Source organism: Notolabrus celidotus, chromosome 7 (genome assembly GCF_009762535.1).
Source record: "Notolabrus celidotus isolate fNotCel1 chromosome 7, fNotCel1.pri, whole genome shotgun sequence".
Taxonomy (NCBI): domain Eukaryota; kingdom Metazoa; phylum Chordata; class Actinopteri; order Labriformes; family Labridae; genus Notolabrus; species Notolabrus celidotus.
In genome coordinates this window covers 12,196,599-12,221,791 of record NC_048278.1, presented here as the reverse complement: position 1 = coordinate 12,221,791, position 25,193 = coordinate 12,196,599, and the positions used below count along the sequence as shown (strand labels likewise).

At 39.7% G+C, this 25,193-nt stretch overlaps 2 protein-coding genes across 4 annotated transcripts; one reads left to right on the top strand and one right to left on the bottom strand.

Moving 5' to 3' along the window:
* Positions 1-573: 573 nt before the first annotated feature.
* On the bottom strand, positions 574-19,139 carry ppp1r12c (protein phosphatase 1, regulatory subunit 12C). Of its 2 annotated transcripts, none has more exons than XM_034688815.1 (20): positions 18,751-19,139; positions 16,761-16,935; positions 16,539-16,669; positions 15,996-16,114; positions 13,407-13,566; positions 11,412-11,556; positions 11,031-11,105; positions 10,862-10,941; positions 10,529-10,641; positions 10,365-10,432; positions 8,896-9,026; positions 8,608-8,695; positions 8,319-8,436; positions 7,383-7,498; positions 5,463-5,515; positions 5,119-5,155; positions 4,468-4,581; positions 4,110-4,160; positions 3,317-3,367; positions 574-1,819 (listed from the first exon to the last, which is right to left on the bottom strand). In XM_034688815.1, exons 1-20 carry the CDS (start codon positions 18,960-18,962, stop codon positions 1,733-1,735), a joined length of 2,124 nt encoding a protein of 707 aa, XP_034544706.1. In that variant the 5' UTR covers positions 18,963-19,139; the 3' UTR covers positions 574-1,732. The 2 variants fall into 2 exon arrangements, with proteins under 2 accessions (XP_034544706.1, XP_034544707.1); XM_034688816.1 differs by having other exon boundaries at positions 4,477-4,581; positions 18,751-19,138.
* Positions 19,140-19,172: 33 nt separating this feature from the next.
* Positions 19,173-24,585, top strand: LOC117816516 (nicotinate-nucleotide pyrophosphorylase [carboxylating]-like). 2 transcript variants are annotated; one of them, XM_034688818.1, is made up of 6 exons: positions 19,218-19,270; positions 21,477-21,506; positions 21,610-21,863; positions 22,600-22,910; positions 23,982-24,113; positions 24,223-24,585. In XM_034688818.1, the coding sequence occupies exons 3-6, from the start codon at positions 21,611-21,613 to the stop codon at positions 24,430-24,432; spliced, it is 906 nt and encodes a 301-aa protein (XP_034544709.1). In that variant the 5' UTR covers positions 19,218-19,270; positions 21,477-21,506; position 21,610; the 3' UTR covers positions 24,433-24,585. The 2 variants fall into 2 exon arrangements, with proteins under 2 accessions (XP_034544708.1, XP_034544709.1); XM_034688817.1 differs by lacking the exon at positions 21,477-21,506 and having other exon boundaries at positions 19,173-19,270.
* Positions 24,586-25,193: the final 608 nt, after the last annotated feature.

The following is a 25,193-nucleotide window of genomic DNA, read 5'->3' as shown; positions in this document are numbered from 1 at the left end:
TTGCACCTTTTATTTACGGTCTATGGCCTGCACCATGAGGTCAGAATGGCTGCAGACCAGGAGGTGGTGCTCTAAATCCCAGCAGCTGAGTATACATGATTTTGTTACAGAGTTAAAAACTCCAATATCTTGAATGTTATGCAAATCATCTATGAAAGGGAAAATCATTCACTGACAATGAACACAATGTTTCTATATTTGAATTTTTTTTTTCAGGTTTGTCTTGATCTGTCATCTCTAAAGTTCGAGATAACCAGAAGAGGAGCACTGAAATAAGTAGAGTATGTTTTTTTTCTGTTGCTTTTTCTGAGTTTAAAAGTTGAAAATGAAGTTAAACTTTGGAACGGTGTACAGTAAATACAAATAACAGGAGGAATAATTTTACTGAGAAGGATATTTGATTTAAATTCTTTAAATATTTTTAAAAAAGCGTTCCCATTTTCTTCATTCTTGCGATTAGCTTTAATCCCCTGCTGTAAATTTCTCACCACTCAATGGTATCACTAATTTGCTCTCAAGAAAATGTGCTTTGGTTAAGCTGTTCAGTCACACTTATGGAGCCACAGACTGTTCTTTGGAAACAAAGAGTCTAAGACGGTTTAATAAAAGTCACAAACAGATCAAACTGAGGCTTCATTTATGCCCATACTATATTTTATACTTAACAGTGTTTGTTACCGAAGCAAAATAGAAATATTACTTAGAAATGTATATTGAAAGGCACAGCATCAAAAGACAGTTTGACATGCAGGTTTTTTTTCTTTAAAACTGGAGTAAACATTCAGGAGTTGACCCCTCTGGCCTGTCTGTCAAATAACAGCTGTCCGTCACAGGGTGAATACTTAGCTTAGGGGTCTTTGCTTTCACAAGCATCCAGTCAACATGGCAAAGTGAGAGAACTACTGATTTACAGTACTAAAGGATAAAGCATGCATTCTCCTAAATCCCTTGAAAGATTTGTTGTTTGCAACAAACATTTTCTGTAAAACCCCCTCTAAACATGAGCTGTTGCCACGATTAGCACCCGAAAATCTGTCTTTCTTTTAAAAACAGAAACTAAGACTACACCTTTACATCACTGTCAGGGCATAGGGCCCCTGTACATAAATATACATCTTAAATATACATTCAGAGGATCAGGGAGAAGTGAGCATGCAAATTTGGTCCACCTTTACAGCAGTCAGCCAGAACAGAAAGCATCGCCTATCACTCATCCTGAGAATCAACACTGACCACTGAGTTTTCCCTAAGGACATGCAAACTAGGGCTGGTTTTTGGCACATTGAATTCTTTTTCCCCAGCCCTACAGCTGACTGGCATTTTTTGTTCACCTCTTCGGAGCTCATTCAAACACATTGCTGTTAGCTGGCACTGTGCATGGCTTTAAGACTCTTAATACAGACTCTATACAAAGCATCAGAGGAGCAAAGCACATTAAAATATTCCAGTTAAAAAAATACAACAATAAAAACGTAATATAAAAGTGGAGGTGAACGAGAGCGCCCTGTCAGTCCACAGGAGGAGCAGTTCAGCTTGTTTTACAGTAGATCTGCCAAAACATAAAGGCCCAAACACAGGCGAATAACCCTGAAATCTATACACTGTTCCAGTTATTGTTGAATGTGCTGTGCTTGATGCCATCGTCTCCCATCCTGCTCTGTGGCGTCTGAGTCGGGCCAAACAAGAATGTAATACTTTTATCTCCATGTTGTTGTTTTTTCTTTCAAAGGGTTCATCTTGAGAGCTTGCTGATTACTCGAATGAGAGCAGCGTTTTCATCCTTGAGCCTCTGGTTGTCTGCTTTGAGATCCCCCACAACCTGCAGAAACATGAAAAAATGTGATGGAAGCTTCAATTTAACAGGATCAGCCTCTGTTACTGAGGATGGATGGCTCTAAGAACTTTTTTTTATGTTAGAGCATCTTTGTACCTGTTACATGCTCAATGACAATAAATTGAATCTAATCTAATGTAAAAATGATGTTAGAAAACTAGAGTGTTTCATCTTAAATGTCACAAGAAAACTTTTGTTTTGAGCTGAATAAATTAAAAATGAATTGTTTGCCTGATTGTTGCTGATTCACTAAGCATCCCTCCAGTTTGGTTACCATTCAGATGGAGCTCATAAAAACTGTACTTAAAAGGTGAAACATGAAGTTTATTTTCATGGTAAAGATGGGTGGTGGAGACCAGAGCTCAGAAGCTTGGATAACTCAAATGAAGAGCATATATAAAGAACATCACCTGACTGATTCCCAGTGACAGTTTTATTGGGGTAATGGTTTGGCTCGGCAGTTAAATCGTGCGCCTTATGTACAGATTTTATTGTCCTCGACACAGGAGGCCAGGTTTGCTTGCGAGCTGTGTCCCTTTGCCTCTCTCTTCCCAGTTTCCAACCCTATCTTCTTTCCTATCTCTATGAATAAATACATAAAAATAAAAAAATAAAACTAAAAATAAAGAAAAAGAAATAGTTCAATAAAGTTTGACAGTTTAGGAATTTGAACAGTTAGACTCAACGTATCGATGGAATAAGAATAAAAAGGAGAACCTGAAAATCTGGCAACCTTCATGAGTGAGGGATAATAAAATGTCACATTAATATAAACAATTAAGTTTAAAACATTAGCCTGCAGTGACAGGTGAAATCCTCATACGAAAAAGGAACATTTTGGTTCCTGTCAGCATGAAAAACTAATTATTTCACGGCACAATAACAACTACACTCAATGTGTATTACAAGCAGGCTTCCTCGGCTTGTATCACTCCCTATCAGATTTCAGCTATCCATACTAAAAGGACTAGTCATGGAGATGAAGTGGTCCTTTGCCAACAGTAATAAGAGCTGCTCTAAATTTGAAAACAGCCACCAGATGTCAGTGTTTGCTGCTTTTGAACCCCCAAAGCTTCAGATCTTTATTCGCCCCCCACTACTGACAGGTCTGCCTCATATGCATCATTCAGAGACAAAAAAATATATATTTTTTGAGGAAAGGTGAATAAAGGTAATACATTGTATTGTAAGATTTTGCAGTTATTTTGAAGAGATAACTTTTAGGATCTTCTGATTAAAGTCTTTGCTCTTCTTTAGTTATACATTTTGATGTGCAACAGATGAATATTTGTAGTTTGATGTTTAACCTCCTTAAAGATGGAGATCACTACTGACAGTGAGTGAAGCTCTGAGACATATAAATAAAAGCCAAAGAGCTAACATTGTAAGTGACCTAATTTACTGATATTATGCCTTTATTACTGAACTTTCAACAATAGTTCTGCCATGCATTCATGTTAATTAGGTCAGTGTTTAATGTACCTTCAGCTCGTCCTCCAGTTCCACTGCTTTCCTCTGGAGGGCCAACTTCTCCTGTGAACAAAAGACTAAACATTACAAACTGACTGAGGCTGTGAGAACACACATTTCCCCTGCTGCTATTTATTTCAGTTGAAACAATGCGCAAGCTCTGCTGATATATTTGACTCATCTGCTTCATGCTCCTCTGAAGTAAGGCGCTAACAAGCTGTCATTCTCAGGTCACACCTTACAAAAGAAGTCTGTACACCAGCATTCACAGCTTCACAGGCTGTACTTGAGAAAAGAAAACTGAAGCAAGAAATGAGTTCTCACCTTAAATCATTGTCACCCAAATCTACAATGAAATCTACAGATCCTTTGAGATTCTTACCTAGGGTTATAAAAAACACTTTTACCAAAATGAGTCTTGTTCTAATTAAAATCGTCTCTAGAAATGAGGTCCAGAACATCTGTTCATGTAATGGTGGAATATAAAAGCAGTTCTTGTCATGAATGCTGCTGCCAGGATTGATTTAACATCCTACTCTCTCCCAAGCATTTAACTGGGCCTCAATATCATTTATTTACTTCAGCTTTCTAATCATTTTTATTTCTTTTTAATCTCTATCTGTTGTAAGCTTGTCAATTGTATTTATTTATTCTTATTAGTGTAAGATTCAAAGGTGCAATACTTATAAACTTGCCTTGACTTCTTAAGGTCTAAATGTTGTGTTGAACTATGAACTACATGCTGCATATTTTAGGATCTGACTGTTAAGTACAGGAAATGTGTTCCTGCGTGTCTGACACTTACAAATCTCTCCAGTTCCAGTAGCGCCGGCCTCTCAGTGCTGCTCTCTTGACTCTGCAACACAAACAACACTGTTAATTTACCAACTTCTTTAAGCTGACAGCAGCAGGAATCTGAACTAGACATCAAATAATTCATGTTATTTGGAAATAAGATGCCCACATCCACATGTGACTGCAGAGCGTTTGCAGAACTGTTCAAGAATAACATGCTCTGCCCAAGATATTCTCACACTCTTTGTTACAGCTGACTCAAACAAACGTCAGCACCAGCACTGCAACACTCTACTGATTATGTAACTGACACACAGAGAAACACACCTACAAGCACACACTTAAAAAGGTCAAAAGCAGCAGCAAACCTGCCCAACCTGTCGAAGTCGCTCCAGCTCCACTTTGTTTTGATTCAGCTGCAGCTCCATCTCCTGCAGCTTGTCCTTCAGAGACAGGTTCTCCTGAAGCACCTTAAGGTACTGCTGGAAGGAAACAAACACACAACACAGAGCGTCAGAGAACGAGCTTGGGCTTATGCGATTATGACGTTGTTTGAAGTTATATTTGCGCTACAGGTGTAGACACAAAAAGTAAACACTGAGGTCCCGTAAGTGGTCCATATGTGTGCCCACAACATCAACGAGCAATTCAATAAAGGGCCATACATGGTCTTAAAATCTGAACAGCAGTCTGCTCTCTTTGAGTTGAAGAGAAGAGCTTTGTAAAAGTGATGTCAGACACAACTAGAAACTGTTGACAGCATGACACGTTTCAGGTCAAATGACTGACACTGCACATCCTAGTAATGTGACTGTTGTGAAATGGTAAAATAAACTCATATGTGCATGGATGGAAACAGCCTTATTACAGTTCAGCCTGCCAGCGGTTTCTGTTCATTTTTTAAAAAGCCTGTGGAGTATCATTCCTCTCCTGGTTAGTCCTGATCTTGGCTTTAAGCCCTCAGGTGTGTTTTTCAGGAATGTGTCCCGTTTTCTGCAAGACAAGGGTCGGACACATACCATTCTGTAGCCATCTGGGTCTTCCGGTTCACTCTCACTGCAGAGACACACAAGAAACGTAAACTTACAAATGTACCTTTGAGCCCTGAAAACAAAAGTCATGCTTTTTAAGTACTAAAAGAGAAATGAGTAGGTGCGCTTATATTCAAATTCTCCCCCTGCGGCCCTATATAAGACTTTACACCCCGCACAAGTAGAGACATGACAACAGCCCACAAATCCAGATTTAAAAAGACAGGGAGGTAAAACATCCACAGATTATACATCAGGTGATTCTGTTTTCTTTGCTTTAGTGTGAATTAAAAAAAAACTTCACTAGCAGAAAACAAACAAAGGGCACTCACTTGGCAGTACTGTTACTATTGGTGTCATCAAACTGACCATCCTCATCGTCGTTCTGAAAAATAAAAGATTTCAGATTTTTCAGAAATTCTTGTTTTTTCAGATTTTCATTCTCCCTTCTGTTTTCCTCGGTTGACTGTGTTCACAAAGCAAAAAACATGACACAGAAGCTCACAAGAGTTGGCAATAAATCGCAACCACTGCTCATGACCCTCAAAGGTACACTGTAATGCTCTCACAGTTACACCCATAAGTCTCTTTCCCCCACATTTCCTGTCTCTCTTGAACTGTCCTGTCAGTGTCAAATACATGCAAAAATTCCCCAAAACATGTTACAATGTCATTTAGAAGAAAACATAACTTTAAAGTTTCTCAAAATCCTATTTTTGACATCTCTTCATAAAAGGTTTGGCCAGTTGTTCCAAAGAATTGTGAGAACCATTTTCTGACTTCTGAAGTAAAAGTGGTTAATAAGTCAGATTCAATATGATCAGGCACTTCCTTTTGAAAAATGTAGTTACTCTATCCGTCTCTTCATAAGGGTTATTAGCTTGGATGGTTGTTTGTGAAAGTAAATATAAACTTTAACGCATACAATATATGACTTCCCTACTGTGTAAACTGAAAGCATTTTTAACTTCCCAAAGCACATATCATAACAAGTTAGCGGTTTCTAATTTGTACTTTATGTCGGGACTTCAGCCGGAGGATTCTGCCTACATTACTCTAAAATATATTTTAACATGTAGAGTTTTGTAGTTTCACAAGTATGTATAATCCTCTAATCTATCAACCACTTGGTTTGAGACTTTTTTTTTATCATAATGATGTACACTAGTAGACTGTATCACATATGGATGTAGTCTCAGTGAGGTCACCGTTGCATCTGGAAGAGGTGTTGTGAAGCTCAAAGAGGACAGCCACCATGTTGTAAATGCTGACTACATCTACCTTCCAGCTTATCTATAAACAGACAGCTAAAACGTGCTTTTGACTCATCAGTCAAATCAGCCATGCTCCTGATGCTCCCTAATTATGCAAAGCCCTTAGTCAAAACAGATGAGTTATACAAATGTTGCCCCTGAACAGGTTCCCCAAATAAAAACAAATGAGGTATAGAGACCAAAACCAGTAGTACCAAGCTGTTAACATGTTTAATTCTGTTGCGAAAATGTCTTTCTAACACAAGTTCTGATGGGTTTTACAACCAGTCTTTATAAAACATGGTTGTAGCCTCTATGATGTCACCTATTGGTTTCTGAAGAGGTGTTTTAAGGCCCAGAGATGGTGGCCAAGTTTGGATCAACCCAGAAACAGGCAGAGGTCGAGTTGAGGCAGGCTTTGAGCCTCCTGGCAAACAGCTACAACGCACCCACCTGTCTGTCAACTCGGCCGTGCCCCTAATGAATTAAGTTTTATGTATAACTCTTATCCTTTATAGTATCTTAACCCCATACTGTGGGTATGAATAAATAAATGGGAGACATACCAAAGAGCATTTCTTCCACCAGGCTGTGAACATCATATTTAATTTAGCTGTATAAATGGATATTTCAACATGTGTTTTAAAGGGGATTCCTTCCTTTTGTGGCCAGCCTCAAGTTGACACTAGAGGAACTACCGTTTTTGCACTGGCTTCATCTTTTCAACACAGAAGTTGAGGCGTACTTGCACCACACTGGTCAGCAAAGCTTTATCTTCTAAAGAAAGATGAAAACTGGTTTGCTTAACAAATAGTTGGTTACATGAAGACAAAGAAGAACTGGTTTGGCCGTCCTTTGCCCTTTCAGTTTTCATGTAGTCCAGTAACAAGGTCTGCTAGTAGAGTGAAGCAAACCTCTGTCTTGCCCAACAAACTCAAATCATATACTGCAGCTGTATTGAGCTCTCTGCCTTGTTTGTGATGATGTATCGTTTCTTACCTCTCCCCCTGGCAGAACTATGCCAGTGGAGCGTCTCTCTTTTCTCCCTCTCCTTCTCTCCTTTACCCCCAGACGCTTTTCTCCCTCTGACTCTGCTGGCTTCACTGGGTCTGTATCTGAAACAAATAAAAGGGTCAGATTAAAACAATCCTGACTGACGTTTGTTTGGGACAAAAATCTCCCTAACAACATCCTGTACCAACAGATTAGATCCAAAGGAGAACAAATAACCAACAAAGGCAGGGACATTTGTAAATTGATCTGGTGTAATAATTGGAGAGAACAAGTTGATGCATTGAAGCATAGTTTCATTCAGATATTTCAGATGAGAAAAGCTCAGATATCCATGAAAAAAAAATAGTGTGGGGGGTAAAGTGTGTACTCTCAAGATATATACATCAGCATATCCAGTGTACAGTTTCAGATGAACCACTCCTAAAACTCTGAGCAGTGTTAGCTCTCAGAGCCCATGTGAGAAAACCTCATTTCCTTTAACTGGCTCAAGTAGCACTCCACCCAAAAACCACTTCATGTTTGTATTTAGCAGTCATGTTTTTCAGTAAACAGAAGCAAGACTCTGGTCAAGCGATGCAACTCACAACTTCTGGTGCACAGGTTCACCACTACTTGATAACATCAAATACATTTAATCTTCACTTAAGTTTCTCACAGAGTTCAAGGAACAGTTCCCATTTCTACACACTGTACCTTTAAAAGTTTCATTTCTTAAAGAAGAATGAACACTTTTCTTTACTCTCTTAAACTGAAAAAGACAAAAATCTAATTCTAAGATAAAATATCGTAGGAGCTTTATTGATTAATACTGTCAATGTTTTCTACCTCGACTTAAAAAAAGAAACTGTTCAGACATCATTCCCCAAAAATCAATAGACGATAAAACAAAGAAAGTGGACGTTGAACCTTGTGTCGACTCACCCCTTTCAGCAGGAGTGATGGTGACGATGGGACTGACAGGTTGGATGTTGCGAGATGGTTGATCTGCGCCTTTGACCATAGTCTTCTCAGCTTCTTTCAGGTCTGTCAAAGTCACACCCTGTAAAAGCAAAAAGCAAAACCACTCAGGTCTTTTGCTGTACCCACAAAAACAGTTCAGTTACTGTACTTCATCAAGAAGAAGCATATTGATGCACCAGATCATCATAGAGCGGGAATAAAAATGATGGTATCACAAATGTGTAACATCACTTGGCTGGATGAGCAGTACCTGTGTGGAGCGTCGGGACTGACGCATCATCCGTGATCGAGCTTTCCTCTGAGATTCAGATTCTTCATCTCTGACTGGAGCTTGGAACCTGAACACATCCATAAGAATCCATAAATTTAACAGTACATTTTATAATTACTATGCTTTTAGACCATCATTATGAACCGCACATATGTATGAATTTATACAACAGAAAATACAAAATCTTTGAAAATGCAGCTTTGTGGCAATGGCACAAAGTAAAAGTGATTTAAATTGATCAATTCCAAACACTGAATTGTTTCTTACTTGCGACGATCAGCATTGGGAGTATTTGGACTCTCAGCTGCGGCATCCCTCGTCTGTGGAGTTGGTTGGACTCTGGCAGTGCGGTTCGCTTTGTCCTGCTCCTTCTCCTCATCATCTTTCTCCTCCGGTGTCTGCACCACATTAGACAAGAGGAAGAAAACCAGATATGTAACTGTGATCAGCTGTTGCAAGTCAGAGTTGGGATCCATTTCCCAAGTGAGAGAAACATGATTAGTGACAGCATGATGTTCAAATTAGAACCTTTAGTTGACATGTGTTAGCTAGGATCAAAGCTTCCACATCTGAAGTTTGAGCACATGTCCTCTGCAGGGAGGTTTTTAGAAGCTCAGTTGAATTGTCTGGGTGTGTAATCAGCTATGTGGGCTAAAACTTTGAGATTAAACAAGCTGATCAGATACCAATGATGACAGATTTCTACGTACTGGGTAATATTTATTGTGGCAGTTGTTTTAAAATTAGACGGCAGACAGAACCAGCTTTCTTTATGATTTCTTGACATCACAAATGTTCTCAGTCATACCTAACATAGGGAAATGAATCCATCTGTGTATATGATCTAAACAAAGGATTGGTTCTCAATCATCTGCCATTCACTTTCTCATCTGACAGATTTATTACATGTAATAAAATCAAATGTGTCTGAGCCAACAGATCAGACTTCTATATATCAGGTGGGCAATGCTCCATAATGCTTAACAGCTAATAAATCATGAAAGTTGTCTATAAAATAGCCTCATCAACAAAGTACTTTGAGTTTGAGCTACCACCTATTAGCTAAGCCTATATCTGAAGCTAATCAGACTGATGTCTAATAATAATAATAATAATAATAATAATAATAATAATAATAATAATAATAATAATGATAATAATAATAATAATAATAATAATAATAATAATAATAATAATAATAATAAATTGTATTTATAATGAACTTTTCATTTCAAGAAATTTCAAAGTGCTACAGGCAACCACATCACACAAGCCATTAGAGCTTTATTTTGGAGTGGACAAATCACTACAGACCTGTTGCTGAGACTAGAAGCAAACAACAGTGTTTTCTATAAATGAGACAACTGACTGCAGGCCAGTCAACATTGTGAGGAACCTGGTGCTCAGGTCCACATGTATTGCTTTATTTACGTTGTTGAAATGGACTCAAAAACTGTTTTGAATTTCAAACATATAGTTCAAAATGCGATTATCACAATTAACTTCTGGAATTCAGCAATTAACAAAGATTTAAAACACAAATCGTATGAAAGCCCTGATCATAAATAGCCAAAGCTAAACATTCATTTTCATAAATTGTTTCAGAACAAAAATTTAAAATCAACATAAAACCCTTTTTGCCTTATTTAGAACATTTCCCCACATTTGATCTCTCACATTTAGCTGTAAAAGAGAGCCACTCTGTGACATATGGGATGGTGCTGTGTGATTTGTACCTTGTCAGCAGGGCTGACTGTGGATGTGGTCACACTTTCAGTGTCTGGACTGGACACAGTGGAGCTCTCTGTAAAAACAGAACCAGCATTGTTTGGAATCAGTCAATCAATTTAGAGAGTCATGCCTGCTGTCTGTAAAACTGTCATGACTACGGCTGGTTTACCTGGACTGCTGTCCTTCTCCTCACTCAGCTCCAGGCTTCCTGAAACGCCCCTCTCTTTGGACTGGTCCTGCACGTTCATCTTCTCTTTACTGCTCATCCTGCACACTGAGCTCCTGGAAGACACGCAGATGTTGGCGTTCTAACTTTTTTTCAACTGTGTGTGACTATATATAAAAGTAATTTAATAAATATCTATTGATTTAGTATATGTAGGTGTTACAGGGAGTAAGACATTTTCTAATGGATGTTCCTGTAAAAATGTACTTTGTTTACTTGCTTCAGGGAAACCTAAGTAGCTGAATGAATATGTTTAACTCAAGGTAAGTTACAGACCTCCGCCGTTTGCCTTGTGTGTTTGCAGTGGTGGAGCCTGGTGGGTTTTGCCTCTCAGATATGGACTGTTCATTACGCCACTGAAAGACAGACATGGCAGCAGTCAGCTAGAATCCCAATCACACACATAGTTAGTGCATATGACATCAGGAAATAAGCCTTTTCTCACATTAGCTTGCTTCTGTGATAGTTCTTCCAGTAGCTCCTCAACGCTATCATCAGCTATGTCAGACGGCGTCTGACCCTGCAGCGTTTATGAAAAGGGGGGAAACATCATAACAAAATAAAAGATACATTCAAGACAACAAGTTGAATTTACAGTATAAAAAACAGACATATTGTTCCTATATTTTCACAATGAATTCTACTTCCTCTGTGTGTATGCACAACAAGGGTTAAATTACAGCTTTTCAGTTCCATGGTTAGATAATAAAAAACTGTCCAAATATCAGGGGAAATGCACTTCCAGTAAATGAAACAGCAGAATGAACACAGAAGTATGATGGAATTAGGTCAAATTAGGTGGAATTCATTAATTATTTCTACTTACTGCATTGCTGCGAGCCTCCATATTGCACAGATGTTCAGCCAGAATCCGACAGGCGTCCCCCTGTCCCCAATGTGCTGCTGCATGGAGAGGCGTCCAGCCATCAAAGTCCACAGCTGATACATCCAGCCCACACTGACACAGTATCCTGGATGATGCAATAGCAAGGTGAGAAAAACAGAACTGTGCGAAACAGTGGATATACTGTATCTTAAGCGAGATAATATGTTACAGGTAGTGCTGCGGGATTGATCTAATTGTGTTTACTATTGTTATGTGAGAATGTGCAAGTACATATCCACTAAAAAGGGCGGCAATTTACATAAATGTGCATGTCTGTAAATGTTACAACCTCCTCTGATTGTTTGAAGTCTGTTTGTTTACGCCCATTAAGCTGCTCTGACAGTGCATGTATTTGTGTGTGCATGTTTGCAGCATGTTTGTTTGGTCACAACTATATCCAGTGCACACAGAGCAGCCAGATCAACATGGATGCTGATGAGCAGGAGCATGATGAGCGAGCTGATGCTAAACTGGTGGTGAAAAAACAAACACTATATGCTATATAGCACGAAATGCTATATTTGATTTTAAACAAAAAGAAAATGAATGCAAAACTTGTTTCAGTCGCTACATTGCATTGCCACACGACCAATTTGTGTCAACACCTGAGACCGCACAGAGAAAAGTATGATGAATGCCTGTGAGTGAAGGCCCAGGCAAGTAGAAACAAAGACAGAGAGACTACTCAAGGTCATCAAGGCCAAATCTAACCACAGCAGAGCACAATTACTGAGTCTCAAGGGTCACTGACAGAGTGCACCGAGACCAAGACAAGACCAAGACATTTAGGGATCGAGACCGAGTCAAGACCAAGGCAGGGCAAGACCGAGACAAGACCAAGACCATATCAATGAAAAATCACCATGAGAGTAAACTAAAAGACTTCTGTTTATTTTATTTGAGTTTGTTTTAAATACAATTGACAGCAACAAACAAGGTTTGGTTTTGTCGTTGTTGCCTTTCTTTTGACACTCTGTGAGCATTTTGACTCCTTAAGTTTCGTTTTGGTCGTTGCTAGTTTAACTTTCGCTTTAGATCCGAGTTAAAGTGGTGCTCTCTGTTGCTTGTGATCTCAGGAGAGGTAGGAGATGAAGCAGGATTATTTTGTCAAGCCTTTTTTTCTCAGTTGTGTGCATTTTCTATTTTCTAATATTTGTAGTGTTTTTATCTGATGGGTTATAGGTGTTCTCTTCTCTTTTTTGTTTGTTTGTTTGTTTGTTTGGGTTTTGGTTTCTCCTCTACCTTCTTATTTTGATCTTATTTTACTTTATTTTATCTTTGATTAATCTTGATCTTTTTAGGGTGCATTTTTAACATCTGGCAAGGGACTACGGATGTAAACTAGCCTTTTGGCTAATTCTGGCATATTTACAGAAGTGTTCATTAATATGCATGGTCCTTTTAAATAATAAATGAAATAATAAAATAAATAAAGTAATCCTGCGGCAGGTGTATCTGTGCCCTTCTCTCGGTGTGCCTCCAGAGTTTGTTATTGAATGTGTATTTATTACTTAATTAAATAAGTAAGCAGACATCTCTGGTCACGGGCACACAGTCTGTCCTCTTGTTGCCTGTCTCCATTCATTAATGCATGAGTGCAGGGGGCATGTCACTCACCGTAGCACCGCGAAAGTCGCGGCCGTAACAGGTGGGGAAATGAGTTTGAATGAATTGAAAGGGGGGGGGGGCTTCCTCTCTTATCACAGTAGTGACAGGGAGACAGAGTGCATCAGTGGTGGTCTTGACTGGTCTTGATATAAATTACGGAGTCCGAGACCAAGACAAGACCGAGTAATACCATTTATTTTACTGCAAATCGCAAATTGCAATATTGTCCACCATAATCCCAATCACATGATTTTAACAGATCATCCAGCACTAGTTAAAGGCACACTTACAACAATCAATAGTGAAAAAACATAAGGCGATGCTTACTTGAGGGCTTCTACGTATCCTTTGGCAGCAGCCACATGCAGAGGTGTGGCCCCGGTCTTAGGGTGCTGTAAATCAGTAGGTAGACCCTCACTGAGCCAGGTCCTGGCATCCGTCATAATCTGCTCCTCCTCTCGTCGCTTGGCTGCCTCCAGATCCACACCTGGACACAAAAACTAATAGTCACATACATCCGCCCCTTTGTTGCTCTTTGTCAACAGTATGAGGCCCACTATCTATCAATCAATCAATCAATCAATCAATCAATCAATCAATCAATCAATCAATCAATCTTTATCTATATAGCGCTAACGGGTGCATTATATTTAGATCATTATTGTTGGTGCACTTATATTGGTTGTCAACTGTTACTTGGCCAACAAGGAGGAAGGTTTAGGTTTCGTTCCTATAATTGAACTTCTGTTGATAATTCTATAAATGCAGGGCCTCATCTGCAGCTGTAGGATCCAACATGACACCAAGTTCTTAATAGGCATTATCAACATTCTGCCTGTTCTCTCTTTTGCTCTCTGTGGTGATCCTTGTTAGCCCATATGCATTGCTCATAACAACGTAGGTACATAATTAAAAACGTTGAGGCTGGGAGCAACCAGCTCTGTCTTTCCAAAAGTGAGTATCAGCAAATCAGCAAACAGCAGGGGGGGAGGACAGACACGAGGACCAGGATGTCACTAGGTTTTCAGCCACGTTAAGTTCAAGATCAGTTTGTCATCTTTACTTTTGCATCTTGACAGACTGTTGAGTTATTTTCTATTGGTTTGTGTAGCCACTACATTCTTTGCAAAGGTAAAGAAGCTAAAGTTTGACATTAAATATTCTACATATTGAAAAAAGTAACACAGGTTACACTAACAAGGGTGTGATGTACTGATGTTTCTTGATTGCAGAGATGGTGTCAGATCTTTACATAATATTAATCTCAACTGTAATATATATGTAACAATGATATTGTCTGTTGTAATAACCACTAAATAAAAACAGTCATTTTTGGGGGGTGAAATTTTATACCCATGGATCTTCTGATTTGCCATTCTCGAGCAGGTCGACTTTCTCTCAGCCTTCAAACTACTTCTGATACTTTTTGCAAAATTGTGAATAGAAACACCTTCTTGAAAAGGTGTCTCTATAAGGTAATAACCTGTAGCATGATCCCAACACATTAAAATTGCCTCCTGGTTTAAGAGAGAGGCCTTTACGTATGTCAGATTGGGGAAAAAACTAATTTATTTGTTTCAAGCATATCCCCAATTTCAACCCTGCCCTTTAGTCTGTGAACAGCTAATCATGAGAATCACCGGGAAACATTTATAAATCCACTGAGAAGTTTTAATGCAGCTCAGTTTAAATATGCAAATCATGTGCTGTTGATTCCACAGAAAGGGCTCTTGAAACAAACACACTTCACCCCGGATTAAGCCCTAACAAATGATGAAAATCCTTCTAGAAAGCAGAGTGCAGAGTTTCTGCCAGCGGATTGCATGCCTGGTAGTCAGCCAGGCTACAGCTGACCCCCGGACAGCTTGAGCTTTCGGGATCCTAAAAATGAATTCAAGACATTTCACAGTTGTACAGTGTGTCCCGTTCATCCACCAAATGAACAGTGTGTTAAGGTTAAACGTTTAACACTGTCAAAAGACTAGTTAAAAAAAAACGTGTTACTGTAGATGGAAGTCCTCTTGTTTTTCACTGAGGATTTTTCTATTGTGTTTGTAATCTATAAGTACTCAGTTGGAGGTAATAACCTCTGCTATTTGGATGATGCAGCTGTTTATATTACACACTGTGTAACTCACATTTAAGCACCTTTTACACAAAAAAGGAGCTTAGGTTAACCTGACTGATTTGTGTTACTTATAGGAGCAGTGGCAATGTCTATGTGCAGTGAATAAAACAATACATTATTGAGATGCATGGAGAGTCATGATGAAGTGAGGAGTAATAACTGTTGATGTTAAACTGTATGTTATTTTATTTTTAGTATCAACTATTGTCTTTATATGTGTCAATTAGGTATTTTTTTATATTTTTTTTATATTTGAACATTATTTGGGTGGAGGCTTCAAATAAGCTCTCTGAGTTTTCTGCCTCTTCCTGCACAGTATATTATTTATCTTTGCTCTTTTTTTGTGCGTATTATCTTTTAATTGTGTGTATTTTCTTTTAATTGTGCAAATTAAAAATAAATAAATTAAAAATAAAAAAAGGAGTAGACTTGCTTTGTTTGGCTGATCCGACAAATTATTTTATCCATGTCACAAATCTGCGATCCAATCCAAACTATGAGCTTCGTGATCTGTTGCACCCTTAATGTTAAATTAGAAAGCACTGTTTGTTTTGATTAAATAACTTTCCTCTCTGATGCAATAAATTCAGACTTTCACAATGTGTCTCTTGGGAATGCTCATTTAGACATTGAATATGCAATTAATCGTGTGGTCCTCCAACTAGGGCAGCTCAGTTTCAAACAGACATGGATATAAGGATGGCAAGCTGCCAGCCCCTCACCACTACACACTTGCCACAACTGTTCTGGGGAAACCCAGAATGTTAAGTTGTAAGAGCAGAACTCACCCTGTCTCAGAGTGTAACCCTGAAGAAGGGACTCAGTGGTCTCATCCAGAACAATGTCCAGAGGAACATCACCGTCACAGTTCACAGCAGAAAGAGACGCGCCTTCCTGCAAAAGAAATCTGAAAAAAAACAAAAAACAGATATTGTTTTTTTAATCGATTTAAGCCACAGCAGTGTTAACAGAGTCCAAAGAGATACACATAACTAGAATTTGAGAAGACCTCGATAATATCACAGTAACCATTTTTAGGGTGTAAATTTAATCTACAAAATGATACAAACAAGACATGAGGAACAAGAGACTGAGAGAAAAAGGGAATCAATTCTTAAACCCTTCAAGCTTCGAGTATATGAGTGCCTGGCAAGCCCACTCATGCTTTAGCTGAGTTGTTGTCCTGCCAAACACAACAACAATGTTAGTATTGTTAAACATAGAAAGGCTCCCACACTGCATTCTGGTGTACCAAAAGTGGCAGATTAATCTCTATATCGCAGTTACAATGCTGTTGTATTTTGTCAGCTGTAGAGACATTTGGTACACACTCTGCAATGTCAGGGTAGCCGCAGGAGGCAGCAACATGCAGCGGCGTCCATCCTTCACTGTCAACCTGGTTCACGTTGGCACCACGCTCCAACAAGAAGGACACCATCTCCATACTGCCATCTATGCAGGCCTTCCAAGATAAGAAAACAGAACAACACAATGATGCATCTCAGCATCTACAAATAATTTCAATGAAACTGCAGATGGAGAAGCACCCTCACCTGGTGGAGAGCAGTTATTCCATCAGCATTAGAACAGTTGATGATTTCTGCTACTTCCTCCCTGCTCTTCAATTTGGTTTCTTTGGCCTCCTTCAGCATCACCTGGGCTTCCTCAGTGTCCCCGCTGGCACAGGCAGCCAGGAACTCTGCAGCACTATCGAATCTCACACTTTTCCTAAAGACAGAGGATACAATGAGATCAAATAATTAACAGCTGTTTGCCAGTTACCAAAGAAGAAAAGTGCTATGTAAACTGTAACATAAGCGTTGGTGTTTATTTAGGGCAGCAGGACAGAGTGTGTGGGAACAAGTCAATACAAACCACTGTGTTCACGTTGCTGAAGTGAAACATCCTCCAGAGCAACACCGTGTGAATCATTGTTGTTTTAACAGTTTTAGACAAATGCTACATGACAGGCAATACTTCACCTGGGAAGGCACAGTTTATTTAGGGTTTTGTTTAACGTCTAATGTCTATTGGGATTTGTTGTTGAAAACACAACATGTAATAATAAAAGATTTGAAAACAGAGGCCATATTATTAGTGTTATTATATAAATGCCACTTTTAAGTGTCTTTAGGTCAGCGTTGTGGAGGGTCTTCTTGTGACTTCTCTTTTCCAACATGTGACAAAATCATCAGGGATGGAAAAAATGATCAATATAGCAACATGTTGCTGTCCAGAGTCAACTTGCGCCAAATATTGAACTCTTGAAAGGGACCTGGCATCAAATCAAATATTTTATTATCCAGCTTCTAAGCTGTAAATATCTAAAACTCTTCAGTTTCTAGTGTGAATTTGTTCTGAAGCTCTATCAATGAAGAACTATGAAATTGATAAAATAAGCAGTGGCATGGCTTCCAGGGGGAAGGGGGGTACTCCGTGAAGACTACAGAACAGGGACTTATACGAGGTGAGTGGGTGTGGGTATTTTGGTGTTAGGAGAGGGTGTTGGATGGGATATTGCCCCCACACTGCTGACAGACTATAGTTTGTCCAGCAGCACGTGACTTCTTCTGCCCAAAGAAAACTTCTTCACTAAACCAGTAGTTTGGTTAAACTAGCTGGCTAGCATTAAACTGATGTGGTACAGCTAAAGATAAGATGCAGTAATATACCAACACACATCAGCTGCTGACATTGGTCCATGGCATATAATTTGTGGATGGATCTTTCAATCAGCTGGGCAAATAGAAACCAATACAGATGTTCAACTGGTACATCGGTGCAATCCTAATAAACAATAGAACACTCTTACGAATTTATCCAATTTCACTCAACAAGTCACTCATATATGACTCCTTGTGATGGCACTAAGACATTAATCCAGCTCTTTACCTCGAAGGGACATTCTGTATCCTTGTGTTATTCAGATATCGTATGATTCTCTAACAAGCTATCATTTATCACTTAATATCTGTATCCTGATATTACTGTGGGCATTGTATTGCCAGCTTGGTTGACAACAACTGCAATACAAAGATTGTGTATGTATAAATGACTATTATGAACAGTGGGGTTGAATGCAGATAGTCACTGCCTGAGTTTTCATTGCACTGGATGAAACAAATACCAAAAGGTACACAGTAAGTCAGTTCCAGAAATCAAAACATGTAAAGAGGTGGTCAGTCCATCAGAAGCAGTGGTCTCGGTTCAGGACTCTGCAGACCCTGAACAAGACTGACAGGAACTTTGTAAGCTAGCTAGAGAGCTAGCACACAACAACACTAGCACACACATTATGGCTCCGGGAATGTAAACTGACCACTGACAGTCTCAACAAAATGAGACAAATGGAGGTGTATTCATCCGTGGACATTATATATCAGCTAGACTGTTGTGTAGTGCACATATTTTGTAGTTGTGTTCACCATCCGTCCACCTACGCGCACACATTCCTCCTTCAGCAGATCCCCAGATGTCCATGCTAAGCTAACTAGCTGTTAGCTGGCCGTCATTGTAAAACTGTGTGACAAGAGTTGTTTTTACCGTCGTTTGAGGAGGGGGCTGGTTTCATCTTTGCCCAAGGATACTGGCTGGTCCCTGGGCGGGTCGCTGAGCTCGGCGTCCTCTGACTCCCCAGCTCCGTTCGCGGCATCGCCCCGCCACCTCCGCCTGGGCACGGCCGACGCTTTGTTGGTGCAGGACTCGGCCCAACGTTTGAGTTGCTCCCGCCGCTTGGTCCTCGCCGAGTCCCCCATGATTTATCCGAGGAGGACTGGGTTTTAAAGAATAAAACATTCGCTGGCAGGGGGAGACACACCCTCCATGTGTACGCTTTCACTTCCTGGTTCTTGCTGCTGGATCTGGAGGAAGCTTCCTCCGCTGCTGCTGGTTGGCGTCGGGAGCGCGCGCGGAGCTGCTCAGGCTTGTCACTCTGACGTCAGCACGCTGCTCAGTAGTGGCGCCCTGAAGCGAAATGCTGAAGCAGCTCCATGCCTGGGCATTGTGCAGAGAAAGCAACCACTACACTTCCTGTTATTGTGTTTCTTCCAACAGCTCTGTACAGGTGCGGAACCAGGCTTTTTTGACTGGGGTGGCCCAAATGGGGCATTGACTTCTTATGCAGGGGTGTGTCATGAGCATGATGTATGTATGCACATGTGCTGCAAACTCGAGGGACTGGCATTGGTATACTAATTTTTATGAACATCAATCATATGTACTATGACATGAGTTATCTGAGATTATCCTGAAATACAGGAGAGCTACACAACACAAATGATTTATTTCAACGTAAGTCCTGCATTTGATAATGCAATAGTCAATCACAGTTTGGAACTTTTTGGACTCACATTTCAAGGAGGCCCATAGACCCCTGGCCACCCTTCTGGATCCACTCCTGTGTCTATTTTTAATGAAATGAAATTAAAATGTCCTCCCACAGATTTGTAAAGCAGCAAATAATCCACAAAATAATCAAATGAATCGAGTCAGTGGTTATACATTTACGTTATTATATATATAGTATAATAGTATAATTACAAAGTAGGACTGAACTAGGAGTCTCACTATCTCAAGTGAAGCCTTTAAATCAGTAGGAACAAGCATATATTTACCAAGTTCCTCCTCCAAATATGGGGACAGTTAGGCCTGTCAGAGATGATGCTAAGCCACAGTACACTAACATCAAGGAGAAATATTCTTCATTTGGCCTAAGGGAGGCGGGAAGGAGCAAGACCAAACACCTGAGGAGCTGTTCACCTTGCAATGGCTGCCAGCCCAATGCTGTGAAAACCACAGCTCATAAAGTCAGCACAGGTGTTTAAGAAGTTTGCCATAGGAAAACATATTCTGATGATAATCTCATCTGCTGCAGATAGGGTGGTATTTGTTTTTCACAGTGGTGAATGCTGCACTAACTTGCACCAACTGATGCACAGTGAGCACACTTGTGTGCTACTGGCCACCACACCCTAGAGGCACAAAGTGAGAACAGGATGACCAAGAATATCCTTCTCGTGTGTTACTAATGAAAACAATTCTGCTAGAAGCACTCAAATATTCTCCTGTCTAATGCAAATTGTAAAGTGCTGCATATTTCATAAGCCCATAGTATGGTATCTGCTTAGATGCATTTACTTTAAAGCTCAAATTTTACTTCTATTGTTTTTCAAATAAACACTCTTTGGCCTGTGCATCAGTTTTGGTTAAAAAAATCAATATCAACTGTGAGTGCTAACGCTTACATAGCTTGTAAACATTCCAACACAGACAGGGGGTCAAATTCCACATCACATTTTTCCTGTGGCTCTGTGTTTTCACAAGTACAGCTCTAAAGTCTGAGACCACCAGAGAAAGCAGAGCCATTGATAAAAGTAAGTTAAAATCAAATTTGTATCATCTATGCGGTTCCTTCTTTTAACTACACCACTGTTCACAGAATAATGTCTGGATGTGGTAAAAGAAATACTCAAAGTTAAACAGATACATAATGACGGATTGAAGGAAAAAAACAACAATGTGTCTTTGTGATGTGTTGGTTTATCTGTTACTGTTTTTCTTTTGGTAGACCTATACATGTCTGGACTGGAGGCATGATTGTAGAGATATTTCTCATTTGGCATTTGATGAAGACGGTTGAACTCACTGCCTTATGACATACTAGCAAAACCTTCATCCACTACAAAAAAAGTATATATATATATATATATTTCGCATAGTGCAATAACTCATCAAAGCTGCATTTTTTTCCCAGTTTTCCATTAATTGATTTACAGTTTACATTTGATTTGTTAGAGTACTTGGATATATATTAAGAATTTAACCTGGTTTACTGAGAAAATGAACTGTTAAAGTTAATAACTTTCAGAGTGCAACTGGATTCTGCATATTTTAGCTACCTTATAGCTCCAACAAGGTATCTCCTTTGCATTATGGGAAGTAAGCGTTTCATGTAACAAAATATTTACACACACCCTAATGTAAGATGAGTAATGAACAGATTTTATGTTTGCCACTTAACGACAAATGCAGAATATGATTAAGAATAGACTTAACTACAAAATAAATGACATTATTAGACCTACTGGCTTCAAGGTGTCATAACCCCAAGACTTATCAAATAAAAAACAACTTAAGCCTCCTTTGTGACTTCATGCACACTTTCTAAAGTATGTATTCTTTATAGATATGTCTTTAAGTCTTCTAAAACCCTGTTTATGAGGCTCTTTAATCAATGACTACTGTGTTTTTTCCACTTTTCACCGAAACAGAGACACAGTAATATCTAGTTTGGTTGTAATGTAAGTTGCATGAATTATTTGACTTATTATGCTTTCAGTTCCAACTTGCATGAGAACTGGAACCACAAATAACAAGGAACCTCCATCTTCTTATACCTCTCAGAATGTCCTCGCTCCCGCACTCAGCAGCTCATTCGATCCCTCCTCACAGTCTGACCCGACTGGCACGAGAGTGGTTGGCAGAGGACACACCAAACTTTGACCCAGCAGGAGTATGTGTGGGGTCACAGGAGGTGGAGGCCAGGCTGCTGTGTAAAACACCACAGAGTGTCTTGGCAGGGAGCCCGTTCTTCACAGCTGTGTTCAGTGAGGTCGGCTGCACCGTGGACTGGATTCACAAGGAGGGAGCTGAGATTGGTATGCATTGTACTGCTACTATTCACAGCACTAACATACCAGAAACAGTTTACCTTTATTAAACCTATGTCTATGAGATGCATGCTCGACCAGTGGAGCCAAACCAGCAGGCTGGAGTAATGACTGTTTAAGTCATTTTTTTAAGCCAGCGCGAGACTGTCATATACTAAATTCAATTAATGAGTAAAAACATGATACAGACAGAGCCATCCCTAAAGTGGTTTGTGTTGTAAAAATTGACTATATTTCTAGAAGCAACTATGTATGACCTCAAAAGGCACTGCTTCACATTAAGGAGCTGCATTCAAGGTTCTCAAAATAATTCAGAACATGTAATCACTGGGCTGTTATAAAAATAATGATTTTTGGGCTTCATTTATTTGTTGACCCTTATCCATCAACAAACACCACAGAGTAATGAAGAACATTAACCAACAGATCTTTTGGAGCTGTTATTTAAATGGCATGTTGTTCATATCAAATGACGTTTACATTAAGGATGTCAGAGAAGCTGCTTGTGTTAATCAGTGTGTGTTCTTTTCATATGACCTCTTGTAAAAAGGAAGAATTTAGGAACATTGTCATTTTATATTTTTTGGAGTTTTTAGGTATAGATTCAAAAATTGTGGAAAACTTCCCTGACATAGAAAGACATCTATCTGAAATAAAACGCCAATAGCAGTTTGCTGGGTTACATTAATGCCCATCCTCAGATTGTTTTTTCTCACCTCCACAGGTTCAGATGCCATTACCTTGACTGCTGTGGTAAGAGGCCCAGCAAGATGCCTTCTCCTGGGGGAAAGGCCTGCTCTAAACTGCCTGGCCCGGGCCTCGGGGATTGCTACTCGCTGCTCTCAGCTTCAAGAAATGGCGACAGAAGTGGGCTGGCATGGAGAAGTGGCTGGCACGCGCAAGACCACACCGGGCTTCCGTCTGGTGGAAAAGTACGCCATGCTGGTCGGCGGTGTGTCCATGCACAGACAGGACCTGAGTGGAATGGTGATGCTGAAGGACAACCACGTGTGGGCATCAGGGAGTATCACACAGGTGGGAGGCTGTCACAAAGGTCAAGTTAAAAGATCGGCCACATTATGGTCTTATGGCTTTCTTAAAATTACAGCACCCCAACATCTCAGTGTCATCTCTTAATCCATGTCCTATGCTCCATCTGTCTGTCAGCCTGGTTCACAAGGTTTGTCTATCATTCACAGTAACTAAACTGTTCGATTTTGGCAGGCTTTACATTTTCGTATGTAAAACAGGAACAGATAGATCCTTTAAAGAGGGTGGTATTGTGCTTTTTTTGATATATAAAAAAATGTGTTACTTCAAAATGTTGGATGTCTTAATTAAACATGGGCAAAGTTTAACATTGTGAGGTAAAAGCATGTTGAGGTAATCCCTGGATAGGACTACTACTTATTCAGAAAGTTCAACCAGTATTCAGCTATAATTTGCTCAAATTATGACATGAACAGTTGGTATATCTCCTTAAATGGGCAAATTTGGGACAAAAAGCCTAAAAAATGAGCATAATACCACCTCTTTAATTGTCTTTTTATTCAATCAAATACCAACCATCACATTGTTCTGGCCGTTGTAGCCTGGTTCTAGCTGATACATTAACCAGAAGGTGGATACACAAGCATACTCTCCTGTAGGGTCATCTTAGACTTATTTTACAAACGTTAAGTCTTAAGAGTTACTTGTTGGCTATAAGGAAGAGTGCAGGTTTACTTACATTAACATTAAAAAAAAAAAACATAAGAAAATGTCATATGAAATTCTATTTCCTATGACGCTCCCTGGTTTCCATGATTTTTACAAAGAATAAGCAAAAGTCACCCAGCAAAGGTGTTTGAAAGACCTTTGAAAGCTATATCTGTAATAATTCCTCTCTGAAAGTTAAAACTTCACATTAATTTAGAAGAGGTCAAAGATCACACAAACTCTTTCTTAACAATGTATTTCTCTTCTAGACTGTTATACTATGTTGCAATCAAGCTTTGCCCTGTAAAGTGATACAAACAGACAACTGGGGCAGGAGCATCTATCATGGCTTCATGTGTGCTCAAAACAAACTCAACACACAAAAAAACAACTGTGTTTGTTGTTTAGGCTGTGAGATCTGCCCGGTCAGTGTGTGGCTTCAGCAGTAAGATTGAGGTGGAGTGTTGCTCTGCCGAGGAGGGCAGAGAGGCGGCTGGAGCAGGAGCAGACATCGTTATGTTGGACAACTTCAAACCTCAGGTAAAGAATATTGTTTAACCACAAGGCATATCATTTCTTATTTTCATTGCTTGACATCCTCTTTCTACATGAAACAATACACTCATCTTTTAACCTCTCTCACCTACAGGAGCTCCATGTTGCAGCTCAAGCACTGAAGAGGGAGTTCCCAGAATTGCAAATCGAAGCAAGCGGAGGAGTGACGCTAGAGAACTTAACTTTGTATTTCTCCCCCTATGTGGACATTATTTCCCTTGGCTGTATAACACAAGGGTGCCCAGTTGTGGACTTTTCTCTAAAAGTTAAAAAGCCTGTTTTTGTCTCAAGCCTCCAAGAATGATGAGCAACTTAAATATATTAAGACAGTCCCACACTGAGTGAATGAGAAAATGTAGTGAAATTTTGTTAAAGGTGACATATTATGCTCTTTTTCATCAAAATAAGAGGTCCCCAAAACATGTCTTTAACGTTTATTGCTCAAAAAAACACTTTGAAATCAGATTTTGGTATGCCTGTAAACCTCTCTTTTTCAGCCCTGCTCAGAACACTCTGTTTTCTGTCTGTGCCTTTAAATGAGAATGAGCTCTCTGACCGCGCCCCCATGGGTAGTGGATGTGGCCTCGGCTCTCCAGCGCATTGATCTAATGTTTACATGTTGGCTGAATATACACGGCTGCTCACAGACCCGCGTTACTTCAACCCTCTGAATCTGATCCAGAATCTGATCCTGACGGAGAGGCGCCTGCAGCAGAACCTTTCTGAACCATTGGTCGCAGATTTAGTGTTTCTTGTTGTTTTATTTGTCAGTATGTCGACGTGTGTCTTGGTACACAGCTACGAACATGTAGCTATGTGGCTATGCTAACTAGCGCTAGCACTTCTCCATAAAAAATAAAAATCATCCACTAGATCTTCAAATCTGCAGACGTGGGGAGTAAAACCGACCTTTGTGTTTATTGAGACAGCCTACAACTAGCATACCTCCCTCCTAAGCTCCTTGTTGGCACACGTGTGCAGGTAATGAAAAACGGAGGAGGGGTTGAGTTGTATTTTATACACTCTATGGGCTGAACAAGCTCCGAGCTCTGACTTCCGTTACAG